At 56.5% G+C, this 19,808-nt stretch overlaps 1 protein-coding gene across 1 annotated transcript in view; it reads left to right on the plus strand.

Annotated features, from left to right (window-relative positions):
• Positions 1–897: 897 nt before the first annotated feature.
• RAMP1 (receptor activity modifying protein 1) overlaps positions 898–19,808 on the plus strand; it is a 51,065-nt gene continuing 32,154 nt past the window's right edge. The window contains exons 1-2 of the mRNA XM_065881102.1: positions 898–956; positions 17,484–17,622. Of these exons, the coding sequence (XP_065737174.1) occupies positions 905–956; positions 17,484–17,622 (191 nt within the window). The 5' untranslated portion in view covers positions 898–904. The remainder of the gene's footprint in view (positions 957–17,483; positions 17,623–19,808) is intronic.

A 19,808-nucleotide genomic window follows, 5' to 3' on the forward strand; every position in this document is an offset into this window, starting at 1 on the left:
AGTTTGTTACAAGAAGGAACCACTGCACGGTGAATTCCAGCCACCGGAAGAGCTTAGAGAGCCCGGGTCAGCTCAGCTGTGCTGGGCTGATGCTCCCCAGGTCAGGTCTGAGCAAGCAAGCTGGGGAAGTCTGTGCTTCCTCAGGCTTCCCGGGTCTCTCATGTGTCACCACACAAGTTCAGAGGCAGAATGAGGCCTTCCCAGCCTCCTCTGCCTCTCACCACCCATTCTCGGCAGCAAGTCCACCAGGGCCACCTTTCTGTCCCCGCAAAGAGCCCTCTTCCCTCCAGCCCCAGGACCTTCGCGCACCTCCTCCCCTGCGCCCGCACCCTGTTCCTCATCTTGTCTTTCCAGTTCCTCATTGGACCTATGGGTCCATTTTTGGCTACTCTGAGTCTCCTCAGGCCCCGGGACTGGTTTTGTCCTCTCAGGATCCCCAGTGCCTGCACCTTGGCCTTTTGCAGAGCACACCCCCGAAGTAGGAGTGGGCGGTTGTAACCCGGGGAGAGGAGGAGGGATGGTGCCCGGGCTGACATGGAGATGCCCTGTCTAGAAGAGCCGCCCTAGTTAAACAAGTGTCTGTCTGTGAAACACTTCAGGAGCGTTCCCCGGAGCCCGAGTGTGCGCTCGCCCGGGAAGGATCCCGGCCCCGCGCTCGCTCCGCGCTCTCAGGGCTACTCGCCGAGGGCCGGGTCGCCTCGCAGGTTCAGCCTCTGCCCCGGCGCCCCGCTGGCAGGTGCTGGCCAGCCCGGCTCCCCCACTGTCGGCCCTCCCTTTGGGTTCCGGCGGGCCGCACTGCCGCCGCCTCCCTCCCGCCCGCTCCGCTCCCGCCCCCGCCCCCGGCGCGCCGCCCGGCGGGCTCAGTCCTCGGCTGGACGCGCGACGGGCGGACTCGGCTGCGGACATGGCCCGGGGCCTGCGCGGCCTCCCGCGGCGCGGCCTCTGGCTGCTCCTGGGTGAGTAGGGCGGGGGTCCCGGCCACCCCGGCTCCGGCTCGGGACGGGGCCGCGGGCGGCGCCTCCCTCGGGGGAAGGGGCGGCTTCGGAGGCGTCGTGGGCTCTGGAGGGGCGGGCGCTTCCCCCCCCACCCCGGCCCCACGGGAGCTCTCGGCTCAGGAGGAAACAGCGGCCGCGCGGCCCCCCTTCCCGCACCTCTGCTCCCGGCTCTGCCCTGCGGGTGCGGCCGTTTCAGGGTTTCGGAATCAGACCACGGGCCACTGACCTAGAAACTTGGTTAAAACTGAGAATCTGACTGTCACAGGCAGCAGTTGCTGATCTGCCAGTAAAGCCTCCTTTGCAGATGTTCTCTGTTCTCTTCGGGGACATCGCCACAGCTTGCTGTTGTTTGTTGTTGACTTGTCACTTCTGGCTAATAGAAGTTCAAAGAGGGACCCTTGGTGAGGGGACGGGACGCGCTCGGCTTTCTGTTTTGAGGGACTAGATGGAAACCCCGTGGTGACAGGAACCTGCACCAGCCTTAGCAAAATTTCACGAGAAATTTGTCATCTTCACTTCCCTGTCCAAAATGTTCTCACAAAATGCTGAGAAACCTTCCTAAACTGCTTTAACTGCTGGACTCATTTCGTGTATTTAGTTAGTTACCTTTTAATAAAAACCAAATCGGTCTTTTAAAGTGAAAGAATCCAGTGGCCCCGGGAAACCTGTGTCCTGGCTGCCGCACCGATGATGCTGGTCTGAAGCACCTGCTGCGAGGTGCCTCTCGGTGAAGGAGTGACACCACACTGCCTTGTAGCTGCTGGAGAAGCAGCTTGGGGCCGTGGGGCTTGTCTGGGACGAGAGGGGCTGCAATTCCGATCTCCCTGTTCGCACACCTTGCCAAGGAGTGTTGGATCTGCCTAAAACCCTTAGTATCTGCTTCAGTAGAGTGTAATCTGAAAGCTGATCTTGCCACCTAAGTGTTTTGGCTGAAGCTATGTGAAAAGCCCAGTCTTATAATAATATTATTCTCTTCTTTTGCATTAGGATCTATGGGCTTGATGTGGAACTCACTGTTTTAGTTTCCTAAGAAATGAACATTTATGTTTTAGCAAGTTAGAGAGCCGGGTTGGCTCATTTCTTAAACATAAATAAATAAATGTTCTTTACAGCTGTCCAGAAACTGCACCCTCTAAAGCTTGTATAAATAAAACACTATTTCACGGTCACATATAAAGACCTTCCTTGCTTACCAAGAAAATAATACATGTTCTGGTGGAAGTTTAAAATCCTAGAATCTTAACATTATTCTGAGAGGTCTGGCTAATGTTACATCTTGGAAAAAGAAACACAGCTTTATGAGGTTATCCGTTAATTAGTGTCATTGGAGCCCAGCGGTAATTAGAAGAATTACAGGAGCACACAGTTTTCTTCCCAAGTGGTGACGTGAGCTAGATCTCCATGGTGATGAAGATTTTGCTACCCAGAAAAGCAAGGTGGCATTTCTTGTTTTTCATCAATCAGAAAAGAAGGGTGTTTCCAGAGGACCCAGAGTTAGTCTATGATGACTTCATTGTAAGCTCCTGTTTTTATGAGTCCACCTTTACTCAGGAGGGCTGGCTGACACTGTCCTCTATGAACTCATCTGTCATCTGTCCTGGGAAACACGCACCTTCCCTGGCATGCTGGGGGCGGTTGGGGGTTTTCTTGCAAGGCTGCTATATTTATTGAAGTCTGTGGCTCTGTATAAATGCAAGTATAACTGTTTGGAACCGACCGGGGCGTCACAGGAAATGCAGTCGATGTGACAACTGCAGGTTACCGTGCTGTTTGACGTCTGGAGGCGGTTCTAATCCTGGAGTCCAGATCGGAAGGATTCTTTTTGCTAATCGACCTGGTGTGTTTGTTTATTACCCTCTCTATTCTATTTAGGTGCAGGGAGAAGTTTCTGGGTTTTGTCTTCCTTCCATAGGTGCATGCCAGTCGGTGTGCGTAGTGTCAGTCCCAGGCCAGGGCTGTTGAGAGATGTTTATGCCCTCATTGGAAGTGGTGGTAGCAACACGTCAAGGAAATGTTGTAGGTGGAATCCTTACTTAAGGCAAATAGCTAGTTCGGAAAGTCTGGTCCTCCTGATTTTTTTCTCCCAGGGTGAAGCAGTTTCACAGCTTCTACTCAGACGTGCCGTCTGGCAGAGTGTGCGACGTGGGCGCCCCATGCGGTGTGAAGATGCTGAGCTGCCGACCGTGCAGCCCCGCGGGTTTGCCCACCAGCATCCCACTCCTTCGGGCACAGAGCCCGTCTTTCCCAAGGTCCACCTGGCACGGAGGGCTCCCCACCCAGAGGGCCCCGGCCCCAGCCCGTCCCCCCAGGCTTATCTCAGGGAGGAGCGCGGGACCCAGACTGAGCGATCTGTCTTCTCCTGGAGCCTTCTGACTCTCTCCTCTCGGCTGGATGTGAGTGCCGGGTGCCAGATCGCATCCCAGGAACCTCGGGGGACTGGGCGTAGGGCACCTGTCCATGCTGACAGAGGCAGGCAGGACCTCTTCTCACTGAGCCTGACTGAGCCTAGATTGAGCCCCGAGAGGTGAACTTTTCAATCCTGTAACCCCATCACATCTGAGCCAGCCGTGTCCCTTGCAGAACAGTGCCTGATATGTGGCAGAGGCTCACGGGGCTCTGAGAAGGGCACACGCCTGAGGGCTGTGGGATCCCGGCCCAAGAGCCTCTTGCTCTGCTGGGGACTCCGAGAAGACCCGAGGAGGAGACGCTGCAGCCTTAGGAGGGGTGAAGGGGAGATGGGGCGGCTGCTCTGGCCTTAGCGCCTATCCTGGCCGTGTGCCCGCCCGCCCCGGGCTCTTCACTTTCTTCCTGGCAGATGGAGAAAAACACGATGCTGCTGGGGCTCTGTCCTGTCGCCAGGCCCAGCCACCAGCCCTCCACACACACACACACACACACACACACACACACAAAACACACACGGAGCCCCTACAGGGATGTCCTTGGCACCAGCCCTCCCTGCTCCGGGATGGATGACCTTGGGTCTGGGTAACATTTCTAGAGAACGCGTTTGTTCTTAGCGAGGAGGGTTATGTCAACACAGCAGCAAGAGGAGGCTCCCAACCTAAACAAGTTATTCTTTGTAACATAATGACGGTATTGTTGTCGGTGGAGAAAGAAGTTTTTTCCCTAAGATAGTTTTATTTTAGTGTTTTCTAAGACATCACTTCAGTCATCATTCAAAACACAGACGCTAATCAGCTTCATTCAAGCAGGATCCACTGCCAAGTCCCAGCAGGGGAGCAGGGGACCCCGTGGGCCCGAGCACCGCATCACAGCCAAGCCGTTCCTATTTATTCCTCATTAGGCCTCACAGTGTCTCCTTTATTTCCCTCCACGATTGCGCCCTCCCTCCCGGGTGCAGTTCCCACGGTCGATTCTGTGGGACCAGAGACCGGGCCCGCATCCCTCTGCCCTCCACGGCCCAGCCGGGCAGTGCCCACCCTGCTCCCTGGGGCTCTGCACCCCGACACCCGACAGGCTCACCGGGAAGGGTTCTCCTGAGCCAGACCTCACCTGAGAGGCCCAAGGGTAGCAGTTTACCCAGCAAATGACTGAATGGTAACACGTGCCTTACTGTCACAGACTCAGGCCAGTTGTCGGCTGGAATGAAAGCAGTTCATGTATCACATAGCAAATCCATGTTACGGGTAAGAGGCCTGAAAGGCGTAGTCAGGTAACAGAAACTTGGTGACACTGACACCCCAGGTTGGTGCTCTCTGCATATGCCTGTATTGCCTCCAGAAGATTCCAGGGGCCATTTGCGAGAGGAAGGATGGCTGTGGGCTGGGTGGAAGGACAGATAAGGGAGCATCGAGGAAGCACTAATTTCTCCTGGTAACTTTTACTTGTACAGAACACAAGTGGGCCCCAGGGTGTCAGGCCTGGAAGGGGCTTCTAGTAGGTAGAAGCCAGGGGTGCCGCTACACAGCCTACTGCTGGGGGCTGCCCGCTGTAGCCCCACACGAAGAAGCGTCCAGCACAAAACGCCCACGGTGCCAAGGCTGAGAAGCCGCGCTCCCGTTGAGCCACGTCTGCGAAGGTGCCATCTGTGCAGAAAGAAGTAAGCCGCGGGTGGCGGGGCCCCAGATCTCAAACCCCAGGGGGTCGGGAAGAGCGCTCCAGAGCACGAGAACAGTTATGCAAAGGCCTTGGAACTTTCCAGAAGCCTTTGTGATGGAAGCATGAGGGGAAGAGGGCTTTGAGCCAAGCTACAGGAGGACCCGATCCTCCAGGCCAAGGGGAGCAGTTCAGATTTCATTGCGAGGGCAATGGGCAGACCTGGAGGATATTAAATGCGGTGACGAGATGGAACAAATGGTTTAAAGAGCCCTGGGCTGCTGTGCGGGAGCCCAGCGGGAGCTGGGCGGGGGCTGGAGGTGGGAGACAGGGCGAGGGAAGGTGGGGCTGAGCTGGAAGGAGTGGAGAGGCTCCAGAGGGTACCACAGGTGGACAGAGGGCTCGGCCGTGGGAAGGGAGGGAGCAGCGAGGAATGCAGAACAGCTGGGCACCTAGCAGGCAGCGGCCAGAGAGCTGGCGCATCACAGCTGAGGCTTCCAGGAAGTCATAGGGCCCCCGCTTAAATTCAGTGTCAGTGAAGCGACAAATTGTTTTAGTATAAAAGTGTCTCAAGCAATATTTGGGACATACTTACACTAAAAAGAACTCGTTTACCTGCCATTCAAGTTTAACTGGGCGTCCTGTAGTTTTATTTGCTAAAGCTGGCGGCCCTATCCACAGCAGCCACATTGGGTGACACGTCCCCTTGGACACTCAGGGATGGTGGCAAGTAGGCAGGTGTCTGCAGGGCACAGAAGAAGTGTGGCTGGGAGAGACGTCTGGGGCGGCATCCGTGTCAAGATGGTGTGAGAGGCTCGGATATAAGGGATGGCCCCGGGGGTGTGGATGCGGGTGGGGCGCAGGCTCCCGTTGGAGGCCGGGGAGGGGAGGCCGAGGCCGAGGAGAGGCTGAGACAGAGACTGGGGAAGGCAGTTCGCAGGGGCGAGTGTGGAAGAGGTGACAGCTAGTGCAGCCTGGAGAAGGTCAGGTCCTCTGAGAAGGTGCAGAGAGGGCTCACCCAGAGTGCTGCCTACTGAGGGTGTCCTCCCGTGCCGGGGTTTTAGACATGCAGATCTGTGATTCATCTGGAATGTCTGCTGATTTTCTAGCTAAGTGACTGTTGGGATTTGAATGGTGATTGCCCTGATTTGTTGACTGATCTGGGAGGATTTTAACAAGACCACCTGTTCAGGAAACAGCAGTCTGTCCTCAACCCCACCCACAGGATTCCTTTTCTCCTGCAGATTACTTCTTCAATTTCTAGAAATCTTGTGGTTTCTGGCTGCTACTATGACTGGGATATCTCCCCCAATTTATCTTCTATCTGGTCATTGCTGGAACATAAGCTCCTTTTTTGTGCATTTGTTTTACACTTGGCGGTCTTTGTGCACATGGTTTCTAACGGTGCCAGCTTCTTGTTTTGTTTTCGTTCTTCTCCCCCTTGGCTTTTTCAGATCATTAGATCATCTGTAAGGAAGGGTGTCACCTCCTCCCCACGTTGACACTCTTGGTTCCCCGCTCCAGCTGGGTTGGAGGGTGACTCTCTGCTGAGTAGGGGGTGTGGCCGCAGCTGCCTTCCTTCATTCCTGGCTGAGGGCAACAGTGCCTCAAACCTTCAGTCTTTCTCCTTTGGGCAAGATGCTTCTTAAATTTTATTTTATGTTTGCTAGAGACGGGGAGGGGAAGGGATAGAGAATGAGTCTTCTTTCCGTGTGTGAAATACTCTTTTATGATGTTGAGGAAGAATCATTTCTTCCATGGCAGTGCGCAGAGCTCTGAGTTCCCTCCTTGAGGGGCGGGCTGCTGGCACTGGTGAAATGGGGCCCCAGGTGGAGAGGGGGTTCGCCAGTGTGAATCTTCCTGCATTTCTGGGATGAATGGAGTGTTCCTTGGGTCCCTGTGCTGGCTTTCAGCAGACTTGGGAGTCTGTTGCCCACTGCTTATTCTGAGTTATGCTTTGCTATTCCTAAGTGAGATTGCTCTGCACTTTCTTTGGTAGGTTTTCTTAGCAGCACTGGGGTTTCTTCCCAAAAGAGGTTTGTGAACGTTCATTCTTTCTGTCTGCGTCGGGGCAGATGGGATGATGTTAATGACCAGCTCCTCCAGGACCTGAAGGACCTTCATTTTCACTTGCAAAACCATCGAGTGGGGCCCTGTTTGGCAGGAAAGATAACTGAGAACGTTTGCAGTGTCTTCGTGGGTCTTGGTCCTCTTGGGTTTCCTATTTCTCATAGTGATGATGTTTCACATTTTCCTGTGAACTTGTCCATTTTATCCAATATGTCATTAATAGAGGCATCTTATTTTTCTGTTTCCCGCTGTATCTGTGGACATATGTTTGCCATGTCTGGTCTGAATTGGTATTTTCCTGTCATCTCTCGATCAGAAGAGACAGTGATTTATCTCTGTTATTAGACCCCTCCCCTCCCCCCAGAAGAACCAGTTCATTTCCCTTGAATGCCAAATCCATTTGTTTCTGTTCTGTCTTTTTCAGGAATGAAACTTGTTCTTTGGCATCATGGCTGCAGCCCCTGAATTTCTTTCTGTCTTGTGCCCGTTGCTAATATTTTCTTGATTTTCTGTCTTTGTGGGTTTTATATCTTCTTAAAATATGACTTATTTGGAAGCAAGTTTTTAACAATCCCAGTGACTCAGCCTTTTGGTTTCTCCCCCGACACTCCGTGGTCAGGAAGCAGTCGTAGACCACCGCCACGGCTTAGTGCGAGTGAAGGCATCGTTCTGGGCCTTGCAGAATTTCCCTTCTTTAAAAGGCCCCTAAACCCACAAGAAGAGTGTGGAGTTTTGTTTGTTTGTTTGTTTTTTGGCCGTGCTGAGCAGCTTGCAGGGTCCTAGTTCCTCAACCGGGGATCAAACCCCGGGCCTTCAGCAGTGCAAGCACCGAGTCCTAACTACTGGACGGCCAGGGAATTTCCGAGCGTGGAGTTTTTATGTGTTGATTCTAGTCATCATTTTAAACTATATTACTTACGTATCCTTACTTATTGTAGTCCCCCAGCTGTGTCAGGGCTGTGAGAACTGTGTTTCAACCCCACGCTGCTTCTCTGATTCACTTTTCTGTCGCTGAGCTCCTGCACGTTCTGTGCCACTGGGACAGTGGGGAATTCACACACCTAATCCCTGCCAGTCACATCCACGTGAGGAGTTCTTATAGCATAACCTTCTGTGTCCTCTTTATTGTTGTTTTTTTTGTTTTTTTTTTGCGGTACGCGGGCCTCTCACCGTTGTGGCCTCTCCCATTACGGAGCACAGGCTCCGGACGTGCAGGCTCGGCGGCCACGGCTCACGGGCCCAGCTGCTCCGCGGCATGTGGGATCTCCCCGGACCGGGGCATGAACCCGTGTCCCCTGCATCGGCAGGCGGACTCTCAACCACTGCGCCACCAGGGAAGCCCCTCTTCATTGTTTTTTTAATTTTATTTTTTTACTTTTAACTGTGGTAGAATACATAACCACTGTGCCACCAGGGAAGCCCCTCTTCATTGTTTTTTTAATTTTTTTTTTTTACTTTTAACTGTGGTAGAATACATAACCACTGCGCCACCAGGGAAGCCCCTCTTCATTGTTTTTTTAATTTTATTTTTTTTACTTTTAACTGTGGTAGAATACATAACCACTGCGCCACCAGGGAAGCCCCTCTTCATTGTTTTTTCAATTTTATTTTTTTTACTTTTAACTGTGGTAGAATACATAACCACTGCGCCACCAGGGAAGCCCCTCTTCATTGTTTTTTTAATTTTATTTTTTTACTTTTAATTGTGGTAGAATACATATAAAATTTACCATCTTAACCATTTTAAGGTGGTTACAGTTCTGTGGCATTGAGGCTATTCACATTGCCCTGCAATCGTTGTCACCACCCGCCTCCAGAACTTTTGCATCTTCCCAAAATGTTACTCTACCCACGAAGCACTAACTCCCCATCCCCTTCCCCCAGCCCCTGGCAACCACCTTTCTACTTTCTGTCTCTTTGATTCTGACTACTGTGGGCACCTCACATGAATTGGAATCATATAGTATTTGTCTTTTTGTGAGTGGCTTATTTCACTTAGCATTATGTCTTCATTCATGCTATGGCATGTGTCACAATTTCCTTCTTTTTTAAGGCTGAATAATGTTCCCTCCTATGTATATACCACATTTTGTTTATCCATTCATCTATCGATGACACCTGGATTGCGTCCACCTTCTGGCGATTGTGAATAACGCTGCTATGAACACAGGTGTGCAAGTATCTCTTAGAGACCCTGTTTTCAATTTTCTTGAGTAAATACCCAGAAGTGGAATTGCTGGATCATATGGTAGTTCTATGTTTACTATTTTGAGGAACTGCTCTACTGTTTTCCACAGTAACTGCACCATTTTCCATTCCCACCAGCAGTGCACAAGGGTTCCGATGTCACCACATCCTCACCAGCACTTGTTCTTTCCTGGTTTTTTGACGGTAGCTGTCCTGATGGGTGTGGGACGCCCTTTCTCTCTTTCCGGGTGGAACTTGACTTTGTGCTTTATTATTTTTTGGTTTTACATTTGTCTGACTCCACCGCCCACCTTTTGTGTGTTATTCTGTATCACTTAGGCGTTTGATCTCATTTAGCATCCTGTTTTCTCGTGGATTCAGGGCACACATCGACAGGTCCTCCCACACCCAGCACAGAGCAGGCGCTTCAAGGAGGGGAGGGAGGAGGGCAAGCAGCATCCCTGGGCCAGAGCAAGGGGACGGTGGGTCTGCAGGCTGACCGCAAGGATGAAAATCAAGTGACAGGAGAATCCTCGAGGTGAGGGCTTCATTGGAGCAAGTTGCTGCTTGAGGGGGAAGCGGAAGGGCCCCTGGGCCGGGAGGAGGGGACTCTTCCTGCTCTCTCTCAGCCTTTGACTGGCTGCTCAGAGAGTGGCAAGGGCGGGAATTCCTCTTGCCAGGCATGGAGAGCATCCTGGGACAGGGGGCGAGCTGGACCAGCTGACCTCCTGCAGAGGGAGGGCATTAGATAGAACAGACGGGAGAGGAAGAGCTCAGGGGAAGCCGAGGAGCTTTCGCTCTAGAGGAAGTTCAGTGTGACGGAGCCTGGCAGTGGGGAGACGCCCAGGGGCCACGTGGAGAATGCTGGAGGGACCACGGCACCCACTCAGGGGCTGACACAGGGACCCACCAGCCCACCAACGATGGAGCGTGGTGACCGATGGAGCCGGTTCAGGAGACCCCCGACTCGCGGGCGGCAGGAATGGGCACTCAGATGGGCTGGGGAGCTCCTCCCTTGGGCCCCAGGCTCTCCATCCTCTGGAGGGGTCGTCTCCAGGCTCTCTTGGCCCAGCCCCTGTCGGTAAGGTCGCTGGGATGTGCTTCTCCAGTCGCTGTGCAGTGATTCATCTGCGTGTCAGAAAAGCATGCAAAGATAGACTCCCTTAACAAGCGAGACGTTGAAATTAGTTTCTAAAATCATGAAAATCCTTTTGCTTTCCTCTGAGGGCACCACATGTTCCTTAAAGACACCAGTGATTTTAGTGGGAGCAATGGGCTTGAGTCGGCTGTACCTGCTCAGGTAGAAAATGCTGGTCCCCTGGGATTAGGCGGACCCGGTGCCGGCAGGAGGCAGCTCGGCCGCTGGCTCTTGGCTTGACCTCATGTCCTTCAGGGCGCCTGCACGCGGCCAGGCATCCATCTCATGGGACTCCCATCTCTCCAGTGAGACCCCCTCCACGGGGAGGTGGCCCTGGGGAAGCCACCTGCGGAGGTGACTTGGTTCGAGGCTCTCACAGCCTCAGCGGACATGGATCATCTATAGCCTTTGGGGCTGCTTTCAGGGTCTCTGGCGTCGAGGTGGCCGCCCTCAGCATCTCTCCCACGTGGTCTGAGATGAGCATGCCAGGGGTTGCATCCCAGCTCCACCACTCCTGGGCTGTGTGGCTCTGAGCAGGTTACCTAGCCTCTCAGGGCCCCTCCGTCCCCATGTGTAAAATGAGAGAATAATACCTGCCCTGTTGGTTACTTGCAAGGATTAAATAAGCTGATGCCCGTAGAGGGCTTAGGACAGGGGCTGGCGACATGAACTGCAGCTGTCACAACCTTCGATGGGGCCTTCCCAGCATGTGGCAGTGGGAGGGGAAGTAGCAGTCCTTTTGCAATTGATGTGTAACCCATCTAGAGCCTGATCTGCATTCTATCCATTCATACCAACTTGCTTCCAAAGAGAAGACAGACAGTGGCTCTTGATAGACACACAGGCACCTTAAGGCACCGAAATATGACCTGGTATCACATTACGCAGTCCCCAAAACCCTCCAGGAGGGGATGAAATCCACAGAGTATTTAACCAAGGAGGAGAGAGAAGCGTCTCACAAGCTGCTGGCTGAGGACAGGCTGACGCCCAAACCACCCTGCGCTTTCTAGAAGCCAGAACAGACCGGGAAAGTTAAGAGAGCTGTCCCTGGCCAGGAGTGCGGTGTGCCCCAGCACATCTGCTCCTTCAGTGAGTGTGCCGTCAGCCAGAAGCCTGCTGAGGGCTGGCGCTGGGTGTGCAGGAGACACAGTCTCCGAGGCCCCTCGGTGGCTAACCAAGGGTTAGAAGACGGTGCAATGCACGGTCAGAGAGGGATCTGTGCTGAGCAGGGCAGAGGAGGTGATGGTTCACTGGGCCTTGAGGGTTGAGTAGGAGTTTTTACTGGACACACAGAGTTCCTGTTTTTTCACTTTGTCGTCCGGGTTTTTGTTTTCTTTTTCCAGAGTAGACTGAGAAAGGCTGAAGGTAACATGTTCAAACCAAGTTCTGTTTACATCATCCTCTGGGGCATTCAGTGACAGGCCAGGCATGTAGCTGCCTCGGCATTTGGCTCCCAAGTGGCTGTACCCAGGAGAGCCCTGGAAGTGGGTGTTTTTCACCCTGCTGGCCCTAGCTGGGTGAGCAAAAAGTGATTCAGCAAGAACACGCCGAGCAAGGATTTTTCCGATACTATTAGGAAAAGGTCTGGACAGAATACAGAGAGAATATTTTAGAAATTATACTTTTAACCTGTGGAAAACGTAGAAAAGCATAAAGCAGAAAATAAAGATCATCTGTAATTACACCACTCAGAGATAACCCACTCGACATTTCCTTCAGATTTATTGTTTTCATTGAGGTATAACTGACGTAGAATAAACTATGTTTAAAGTGTACCATTTGGAAGGTTCTGGCATAGATATACACCCACGTGGACCCAAGACCGTGAGCATGTATGTCTGTCACCTCCAGAAATGTCCCATGCCTTTGTCCCCTCCCTCTCCCGCCCCCTCCCATCACCCCTGCTGGGCCCTGGGGTCAGGCTGGCACTTCCTGTGAGTCGCTAAGGGCCACTCAGTTTGCAAATCCACAGGGAGGGCCACTCGTCTTGAGGTGGGGTTGGTTCTGTGAACACGTCTTCTGGAAGCCAGGCCTGTTTGCCCACCTGGTGTGGGACGTTCCCATTTCACAGAGAAAGAAACTGTGGCCGAGAGGTGGCGAGGCCTCCTCTGGGGGTGGGGGTGGGCAGTGTGCTGGGGGCCCTGGAGGCTCACGGGCTCTGAATTCAGCCCCCAGCCGGTCACTCTGACGAGCAGGCCCCCCAGCAGGTGCCCTTCCCTCGGCTCACCTCCCACCGGTCACCCCAGCCCTGGGAGGACCGTGTGAGTCTGCGGCTCCATCTCTGCAAACGTGGGGTGGGATGAGTGGCAGCAGGATGGGCCCGTCCTGCAGACATGCACCACAGGCCAAGGGCACAGGCATGAAACAACACCTATCAGGTCCTCACTTCTGAGCCCTCATCTCTCGTTAGAAAACCCAAATGCCCCAGAGCCCCGAGGTCCCCCATGGGGAGGCTGCCGCCCCATCTTTCTGGCCCCAGGCACGTGGCCGTAGGGATCTCACTGCCATTTCTCCTCCCGTCAGGGACATTTTCCAGCTGTTTCTCGAGGCGCCGCCAGGCTCGCTGGACTGAACGATGCAGACGCCAGGGAAAGTCCTGCCTCGACTCGCTGCTGTCCGCCCGGCAGCCTTGCAGTCGGCCTTTTAAAGACATGAGTTATGAATGATTAAATTTGCAGTGACACAGGATTGGAACCCATCTGGCCCCAAACAGCTGGTTTTAAAACTTTGGGCAACTTGATTCCATGTTAAAACCATAACGTTTCCTCTCTTCCCAATGAAAGACCACACCAGGCTCTTTTTGTTTTTACATCTAAGTGTCATTCTCCTCTACTTAAGAATGAAACTGGTTTCCAGATTCACGCAAACAGCTTGCGCAGCCTCATCCCAGCTGTAGGAACGACGGCAAAGAGAACAGCGGCTCTGGGCTCCCCCGGGGCAGGAGAGAAAGGGCAGCGGGGTAGGGGTGTCTGTTTCCAGGGAGCAGAGGTCCCGCCCTCCGGAGACAGACAGTGGCTCACAGAGAGGTGGGAGCTGCCGCCCAGGGACCAGCCCAGAGCCAGGCCGGGTCAAGGCCACAGGGCAGGCCCTGCAGCCAGCCCAGGGCAGGGTGGCGCACAGACAGTGTGGGCTAGAGTGTGACCACTGAGGCCGAAGGGCAGGGTGGCCGCTCAGGCCCTGAGCCGGCCGGGCGGGGACAGGTGGCTGCTGGATGTGTGCAACCCAGAGGAGGGGGCAGCAGGAAGAGGCCGACCCGAGCGTCAGGGAGGGACCCCTCACAGGGGGGACTGTGGCCTGAGGACACGTCCCTCGGAACCCATTCCAAGCAGGCCCTCGGCCTCTGCCCCCCCCCCACCCCCCCCCACACTAACTCTGGGGCTTGTGGGCCCCTGCTTCCCTGACATTCCAGGGACTCGGGAGCCACGCAGCACCCTTAGATCAGGTCCCTCCAGCGCTCACATCAGCCCGTGGCTTTCTGTCGCGAGCACCCAGTGCCCTGAGATGCCCGTGCATCTTCGTTTGCCGTAAACCAGCCCTTCCAGAGCAGGAGGGGAGCCCGCCGCGCTTCCTGACCCTCCTTGGGACAGTCCGAGACACCATGCTTCACTCCCACGTAGAATGTCCACTGATAAACTGGGCGTCACCATCTGGTTCACCTGACAAATATTAACATGCAGAGCCGCTGGGTACCAGGGAGGACATCCGCGTGAGTCAGAAAGAGTGGGCGAGGAGAGGACAGCAAAGCGGTTCTGAGAAAAGAAAGAACCGTCTGCCTGCCCTAAACAAGGCACTAGATGCAGAGGTGGGGCGGGGGGGGGGGGGGGTGGGGGGGTGGGGGGGTGGGGGGGGTGGTGCTGGGACCTTAGGGAGGAGGACGGGCGACATTTGAGCCTGAGCTTTGCCAGGAAGGGCGATCCAGGTGGGGAGTGCAGAGCGGATGCCACGAGCAGTGAGGGGCGGGGGACACACGGAGGGGCGACCGACCTTCAGAACGAGGCTGCAGCTCCTCCCTGAGTCTGTGTCTAAGCCTTCCTGAGCTACCTGCGACCCCCGGCGCAGGTGGGCTTTCTCGGGGTGTCCTGAGAGGGCAGGGGTGGGGAGCTGCCCCTTCCTCACGGCTGGCCCTCGGGTGCACGTGCGCGCCGTGTGGACCCTGAGGGGGCCACACCCGGGCTGTTGGGAAGCGACGTGAACTCAGGGGCTTTTTCAGAGGCTCCAGCGTCTCCCTCCCCGGCCCCCTGAGCGTCCCGGGGGCCTCACTCCTTCACACCCAGCAGGGCGCCCCTTCCCAGGGTGTCAAGGGAGGGTCAGCCCTGCGCCCGCCCCCCGTCCTCTCCTGGGGGCTCCTCCGAAGGGCTTTCCCTCTTGCCAGCCTTTCATCTTCCCCGTTCCCCCCCATTACTCCCGGCTTCTCGAGCTAAAACCCCCGGGGGTCCTCCCCATCTGAGCGGCTTCCAGGCCCCGGCCTGCCTGTCCGGGCCTGGGGGACAGTGGGACCCTCCGGGCGGCGGGTGTGGAAGCAGGCACCTCAGCATGCAGGCAGGTGCAGCCCGAGGCTGCTTCCAGCTCCTGCCACTGGTCTCATCTCCACTTCCACCTGCCGTGGGTTCCCTGCGTTTGCGGTTTTATTTGTAATTAATCACAGAGTTGTACTTTTACTGCTATGAAATGTCACTTTGTTAGCTTGGCCCCCCTGCCGAGATGTGTCCAGCCTGGAGTCTGTCACTTAAATTAGGTAAATGGGCTCGTTAGCCTCCCACCCCGTCACATGTCGGGGGACGTGGAATCCAGGGGCGCGGGGTCGTCACGGGGATCCTGGAGAGGCGTGTGGAGCCCCCGCCATTGCGTCCCCCGGGAGAGCGGAGAGGCCTCGTCGTGGCTCCCTCTGACCACAGCCCTCCCCGACCCCAAGTCTCCGACCCTGCCGGACACGGCGTGCTTGTCACTGGCCACCAGTCCCCACTGTGCTGAGAACCAGCGGTGCCGGGAGGGGACGGCTCTCGTGCACCTCCGCCCGGCTTCCAGGCGCACAGGCTCTGGCAGGAGGTCAGTGCCCTGCACAGGCTCCGGGGCCCCCCGCCAGCTCCCTCGCCTCAGACTCTCGGCGGGGCAGGGACGGAGCATGCTTTTCCTGCCTGCGAGGGGCCCCTGTGCCCGGCCTGCCCTTCACTTCTGTTGAAGGCAGCCCGTCGCTGTTACCTGTAACCAGCACCACTGTCCACCTACCCCTCTCCCAAGTCCACAGGCTTCCTCTGAGAGCCCGTCCTCCCCTCTGCCCCGGCCAGGCCTTCAGCTTCCCGTTCATCTCTCCGTTCTGCCCACCGTGGGCCGGTCAGAGCCCCGTCTGTGGTGTGTGAACTTCTTCATCTACCCTCCTGTCCACCTGCCCAGCCGCTCAGCCATCCCCCCACCCAGCCATTTACCCATCCCCCCGCCTCGTCCCCCCACGCAGTAACTCTTGAGCCCCCAGAGTCGCACACTAGAATGGCTCTTCCCAGCCCCCGGCCGTCACCACCTCTCTGGCCACGCCCCACCTTCCTCACCTACCCCCTCCCTGAGATCTGCAGCAGAGGACAGGTCAGGCCTGGTGCCCCACTTCCTGCTTCCGGCCCGAGCCTCGCGGTCTGGGAGTCGGCCGGGTGCAGGCCCCAACGGGGGCAGGGCTAGTTCAGTCCAGTCTACACCGCTTCCAGTGCTCGGACCTTGGGCCGGCTTCTGAGCCCCGAATCCCCAGTTCCCATCTGTAAGGCGATGATCACCATAGGACCCCACCTCGGGGTAGTCGTAAAGAGCTTTGAGCAGCGCCCGAATATTGTAGGGACTGGAGAACCAGCTCCTCTGCATTTTCCTCTGGGAAGACAGAGGGGGAGGGGGAGGAGTCCGAGGGGCCAGGGGCTCCCACCTGAGCGCACACCCCTACCAGGCCCAAGCGCCCCAAGTGACAGCTTGCCGTCCACCCATGTCCCTGAGTCCCAGAATTCCCAGCGCAGCCCCTCCCCCCAGGGATTTGGAAGGGCCTGCGGGGCGGGGCGGGTGGGTGCCTGCAGGCAGAGGACGCAGCATGGCCTGGGGGGCGGCGGGGGGTGCCTGCAGGCAGAGCCCAAGCAGGGAATGCAGGGACTCCGACCCCACCCCAAAGAGCAGCAAGAAGGTGGACAGTGGACGCTCAGCCTGAAGAGGGGAGGGGAAGGAGGCCTGGCGCGGGGAGGACCCAGTGGAGAAGCCTCCTCGCCTGCCTGGCGTCCACGGGAGCCAGGCTTGGGCTTGGGGGAAATGAGTGAAGTTTGCTTTGTGCACGGCACTGCTTGGCCGTTTGTAATTTCTGACTGTACCTTCATCTAGGCGGGAGGGTAGAAACATTTCACGTGACAGTTTGTCTGCTTGGTGGTTTCTAACTGGTGAACATCCAGACACGGAGGATGTGAGCTCGGTGCTGGGTGCTGCGGCGCGGCCCACAGGTGCCGCGGAGGAAGAGGGGCGGGCGGCGGTCTCCAGGACCCTGTGCCGCTGGCCCTCCCTGGGGCGGGCTGATTCCTTCTCACTCCCCAGCAGAGGCCTGGTGGCCTCGCGGTGATGAACCAGGGTCCGGTCCCAGCAAGCTGTTCTCGCAGCCGCAGTTTCCATGTCAGTGAAGGGCAGGCCTTGGGAACCATATCGGGAGTGGTGTGAGGATGAAACAGTATGTGAGAGTCAGACCCTGTGCCCCGGACAAGAGGAAGTGCGGTCCCCATTCTGTCGCTGTCGCCCAGGGAGACCTCATCATCAGACCTGCTATTAGCAGGCAGGGCCTTTGCTGGGCCCCGAAACAACTGACGAAGAAATGATCCAGTTGGAGCCTAGACGCCCCCTCCAGGGATCACGGGGACCCCAGGGCATCCTGGTGGCCTCAGAGTCAGACAGGGCTCCCCGGCGGGCCCTGGGCTGGGAGCCCCGATGGATGTGGGCTGTGGACAGAAAAGTCCCTGACCCGCAGTGGGGGCAGGCGGGCCCGGCGAGGCCGGAGGGTGACAGTCGTCTGGGGGCTGTCGTTGCAGTGAGCCACCTCTTCATGGCCACCGCCTGCCAGGACGCCACCTTCAGCACCCTCCTCCACGAGCTCTGCCTCGCCCAGTTCCAGGTGGACATGGAGGCCGTCGGGAGGCCGCTGTGGTGCGACTGGGGCAAGACCATCGGGTGAGTCCGCATCTCCGGCGGGGGGGCGTGTCGGGGGCGTGTCGGGGGCGGGCCCGCGGGCCCGGCGAGAGGGTTTCCTTCAAGGCCGCGGTTGCGGTTCTTCACCAAAGTCCAGGGTGTGGATGCGCCACAGGCCGGGTCCAGGGTGAGGGCGAAGGAGGGCGCCCCTGCCAGGTGAGCGTGGACGGTGGGGTGGAGGAGGCCTGAGCGCAGCGACCTGGGGTCACGGTGGGTGGCGGGCGCCAGCGTGGCAGGCGGCGGGCGGAGGGTTCCGTTTGGCCCTTGTCCGGTCTGGGAGGCCGGGAACCGGGAGCAAAGGTCTAAAGGCCGGGCCGAGTCCCTGTGACAGGAGCCCCCGAGTGCAGGGCTGTACCCGCAGCTTCCCTCCATCCCCATGGTCCGGCCAGGGCTGTCCTTCCTGCCTGCTCAGGGCTCGGAGCTTCCTGGAACCATGGGCGGCCCAGCTCGAGCTGAGCCCCTTCCCCTTGCTGACTCAGTCCTTCTGCCAAGACGTCCTTCTTCCTGCCCCACAGGGCTCATCCCTGGGCCCCTCGGCCGCTCAGCGGGGTCGGCGTCTGTCCCTGCCCAGGCCCCGTCCCCTCCGTCTTCTGGAGCAAAGATCATAACTTGGTGTGTCTGCAGGCGCTATCCCAGGTTGTGTTTCTGCTTCAGCGTTCAGGGCCCGGGAGCATCAGAGGGCTCCAGTGGGCGAGGAAAGGCAAAGAGAAATACCCTCCAGATGCCGAGATCACAGGTGGGCGGCCGACCCTGCCAGGTGAGCAGGGTCCGCAGAGTGTCTGTGGGTTTCCAGCCTGGGCTCCGATGTCCTCTGTACAAAGACCTGCACCTCGGTTTACAGCACAGCGCAGGACACACAGGAGCTGGGCGCGGGGATGCTTGCTTCCTGCCCCTGCAATTAACATGGAACCCGCGCGGCCCTCCAGGGTCTGAGCAGAGGCCGAGCGGGCGCCGGGCCAGGTGGGGTTTCCTCACCCTCCTCCTTCTCCGCTGCCTCTTCCCAGACTTCAGGGTCTCCTTTTCTGAGCTGAGAAATCAGTCCTGAGTTAGAAATCAAAGCGGGGCGGGGTTAGAAATCAAAGGGGGCGGGGCGGGGGCCGGATGTTCAAAATCAGCAGAGCCTGTTCTTGAGGCTAATTGGCTTTCTGCCTCCGCTGAGTGATTCGTGTTTAAATTAAAGAGTGCACATTTTTATGATGCAGAGAAAACACCACGAGGGTCCCTGGGGAACCACACGCCCCCGCTCCCGCCCCCAGCTCTGTGCAAGTGATTTGTGTAGACAGATTCCAAACAGGTGGCCTCGCAGAAGAGGTAACGCAATTCGCAAGTGGCGTTCTGAACGAAGCAGTGGTGACATGTTACTAGAAACGAAGCCACCACAGACGGTTTCCGACTCCTCTTAGAGTGCGAACAGGAGTCCTTATCACCCGGGCCCCAGAGTTTGCCATCATCCGAGCTGAGCCATGTGGTGATACAGCTGAAAATAGAAGCCGGGGGTGGAGGTGAGGTTGCTAGGAAATTTCTTTATTTAAAAAGAAAATCGAGATAATCGTGGGAGGAAGAAGCAAAAGTCCTCATCCTGAGAGCATCTCGGCAAATCAGCTGGGGCCAGCCAGCCCCGGGGTCTGTAGTCAGCAGAATAACAGCCCCTAGAGGTGACCACATCCCAATCCTGGGACCTGGGACTATGTTACAGTACATGGTGAAGGGGAGGTAAATTGCAGATGGAACTAAGGTTGCTAACCAGGTGACCCTGAGATGGGGGGATTATATGGATTATCTGGGTGGGTCCAACACCATCACGAGGGTCCTTAAATTGTCCCAGCTTTGGCAGTTACAGCACCTTCAAATTGGCCTTTGTGTTCTTTTGACATCCCCCCCGCACCCCGCATCCTTTTGGGGGCAGTTCCTTACTTTCTGGCACCATGAGATTCTCCAGCCTCATTTTGTGCATTTTCTGCCCCAGTCCTGGAATCAGCCATTTTTCCAAGGAGCCCCGGTTCCTTTGATTAAAGAATGATGCTCAAAAGCCAAGATAAACATACACATATATTCCTACCAGGGATTTAGATGTGACCAATGAGACCACCCAAGCACAGAAAGAAAAATAACATGGGAGAACCCCCCTTTAACCTTGGTGTAGGGAAAAGCTATATATAACGATACTT

The sequence above is a fragment of the Phocoena phocoena genome, chromosome 7 (genome assembly GCF_963924675.1).
Source record: "Phocoena phocoena chromosome 7, mPhoPho1.1, whole genome shotgun sequence".
In the NCBI taxonomy this organism is placed as follows: domain Eukaryota; kingdom Metazoa; phylum Chordata; class Mammalia; order Artiodactyla; family Phocoenidae; genus Phocoena; species Phocoena phocoena.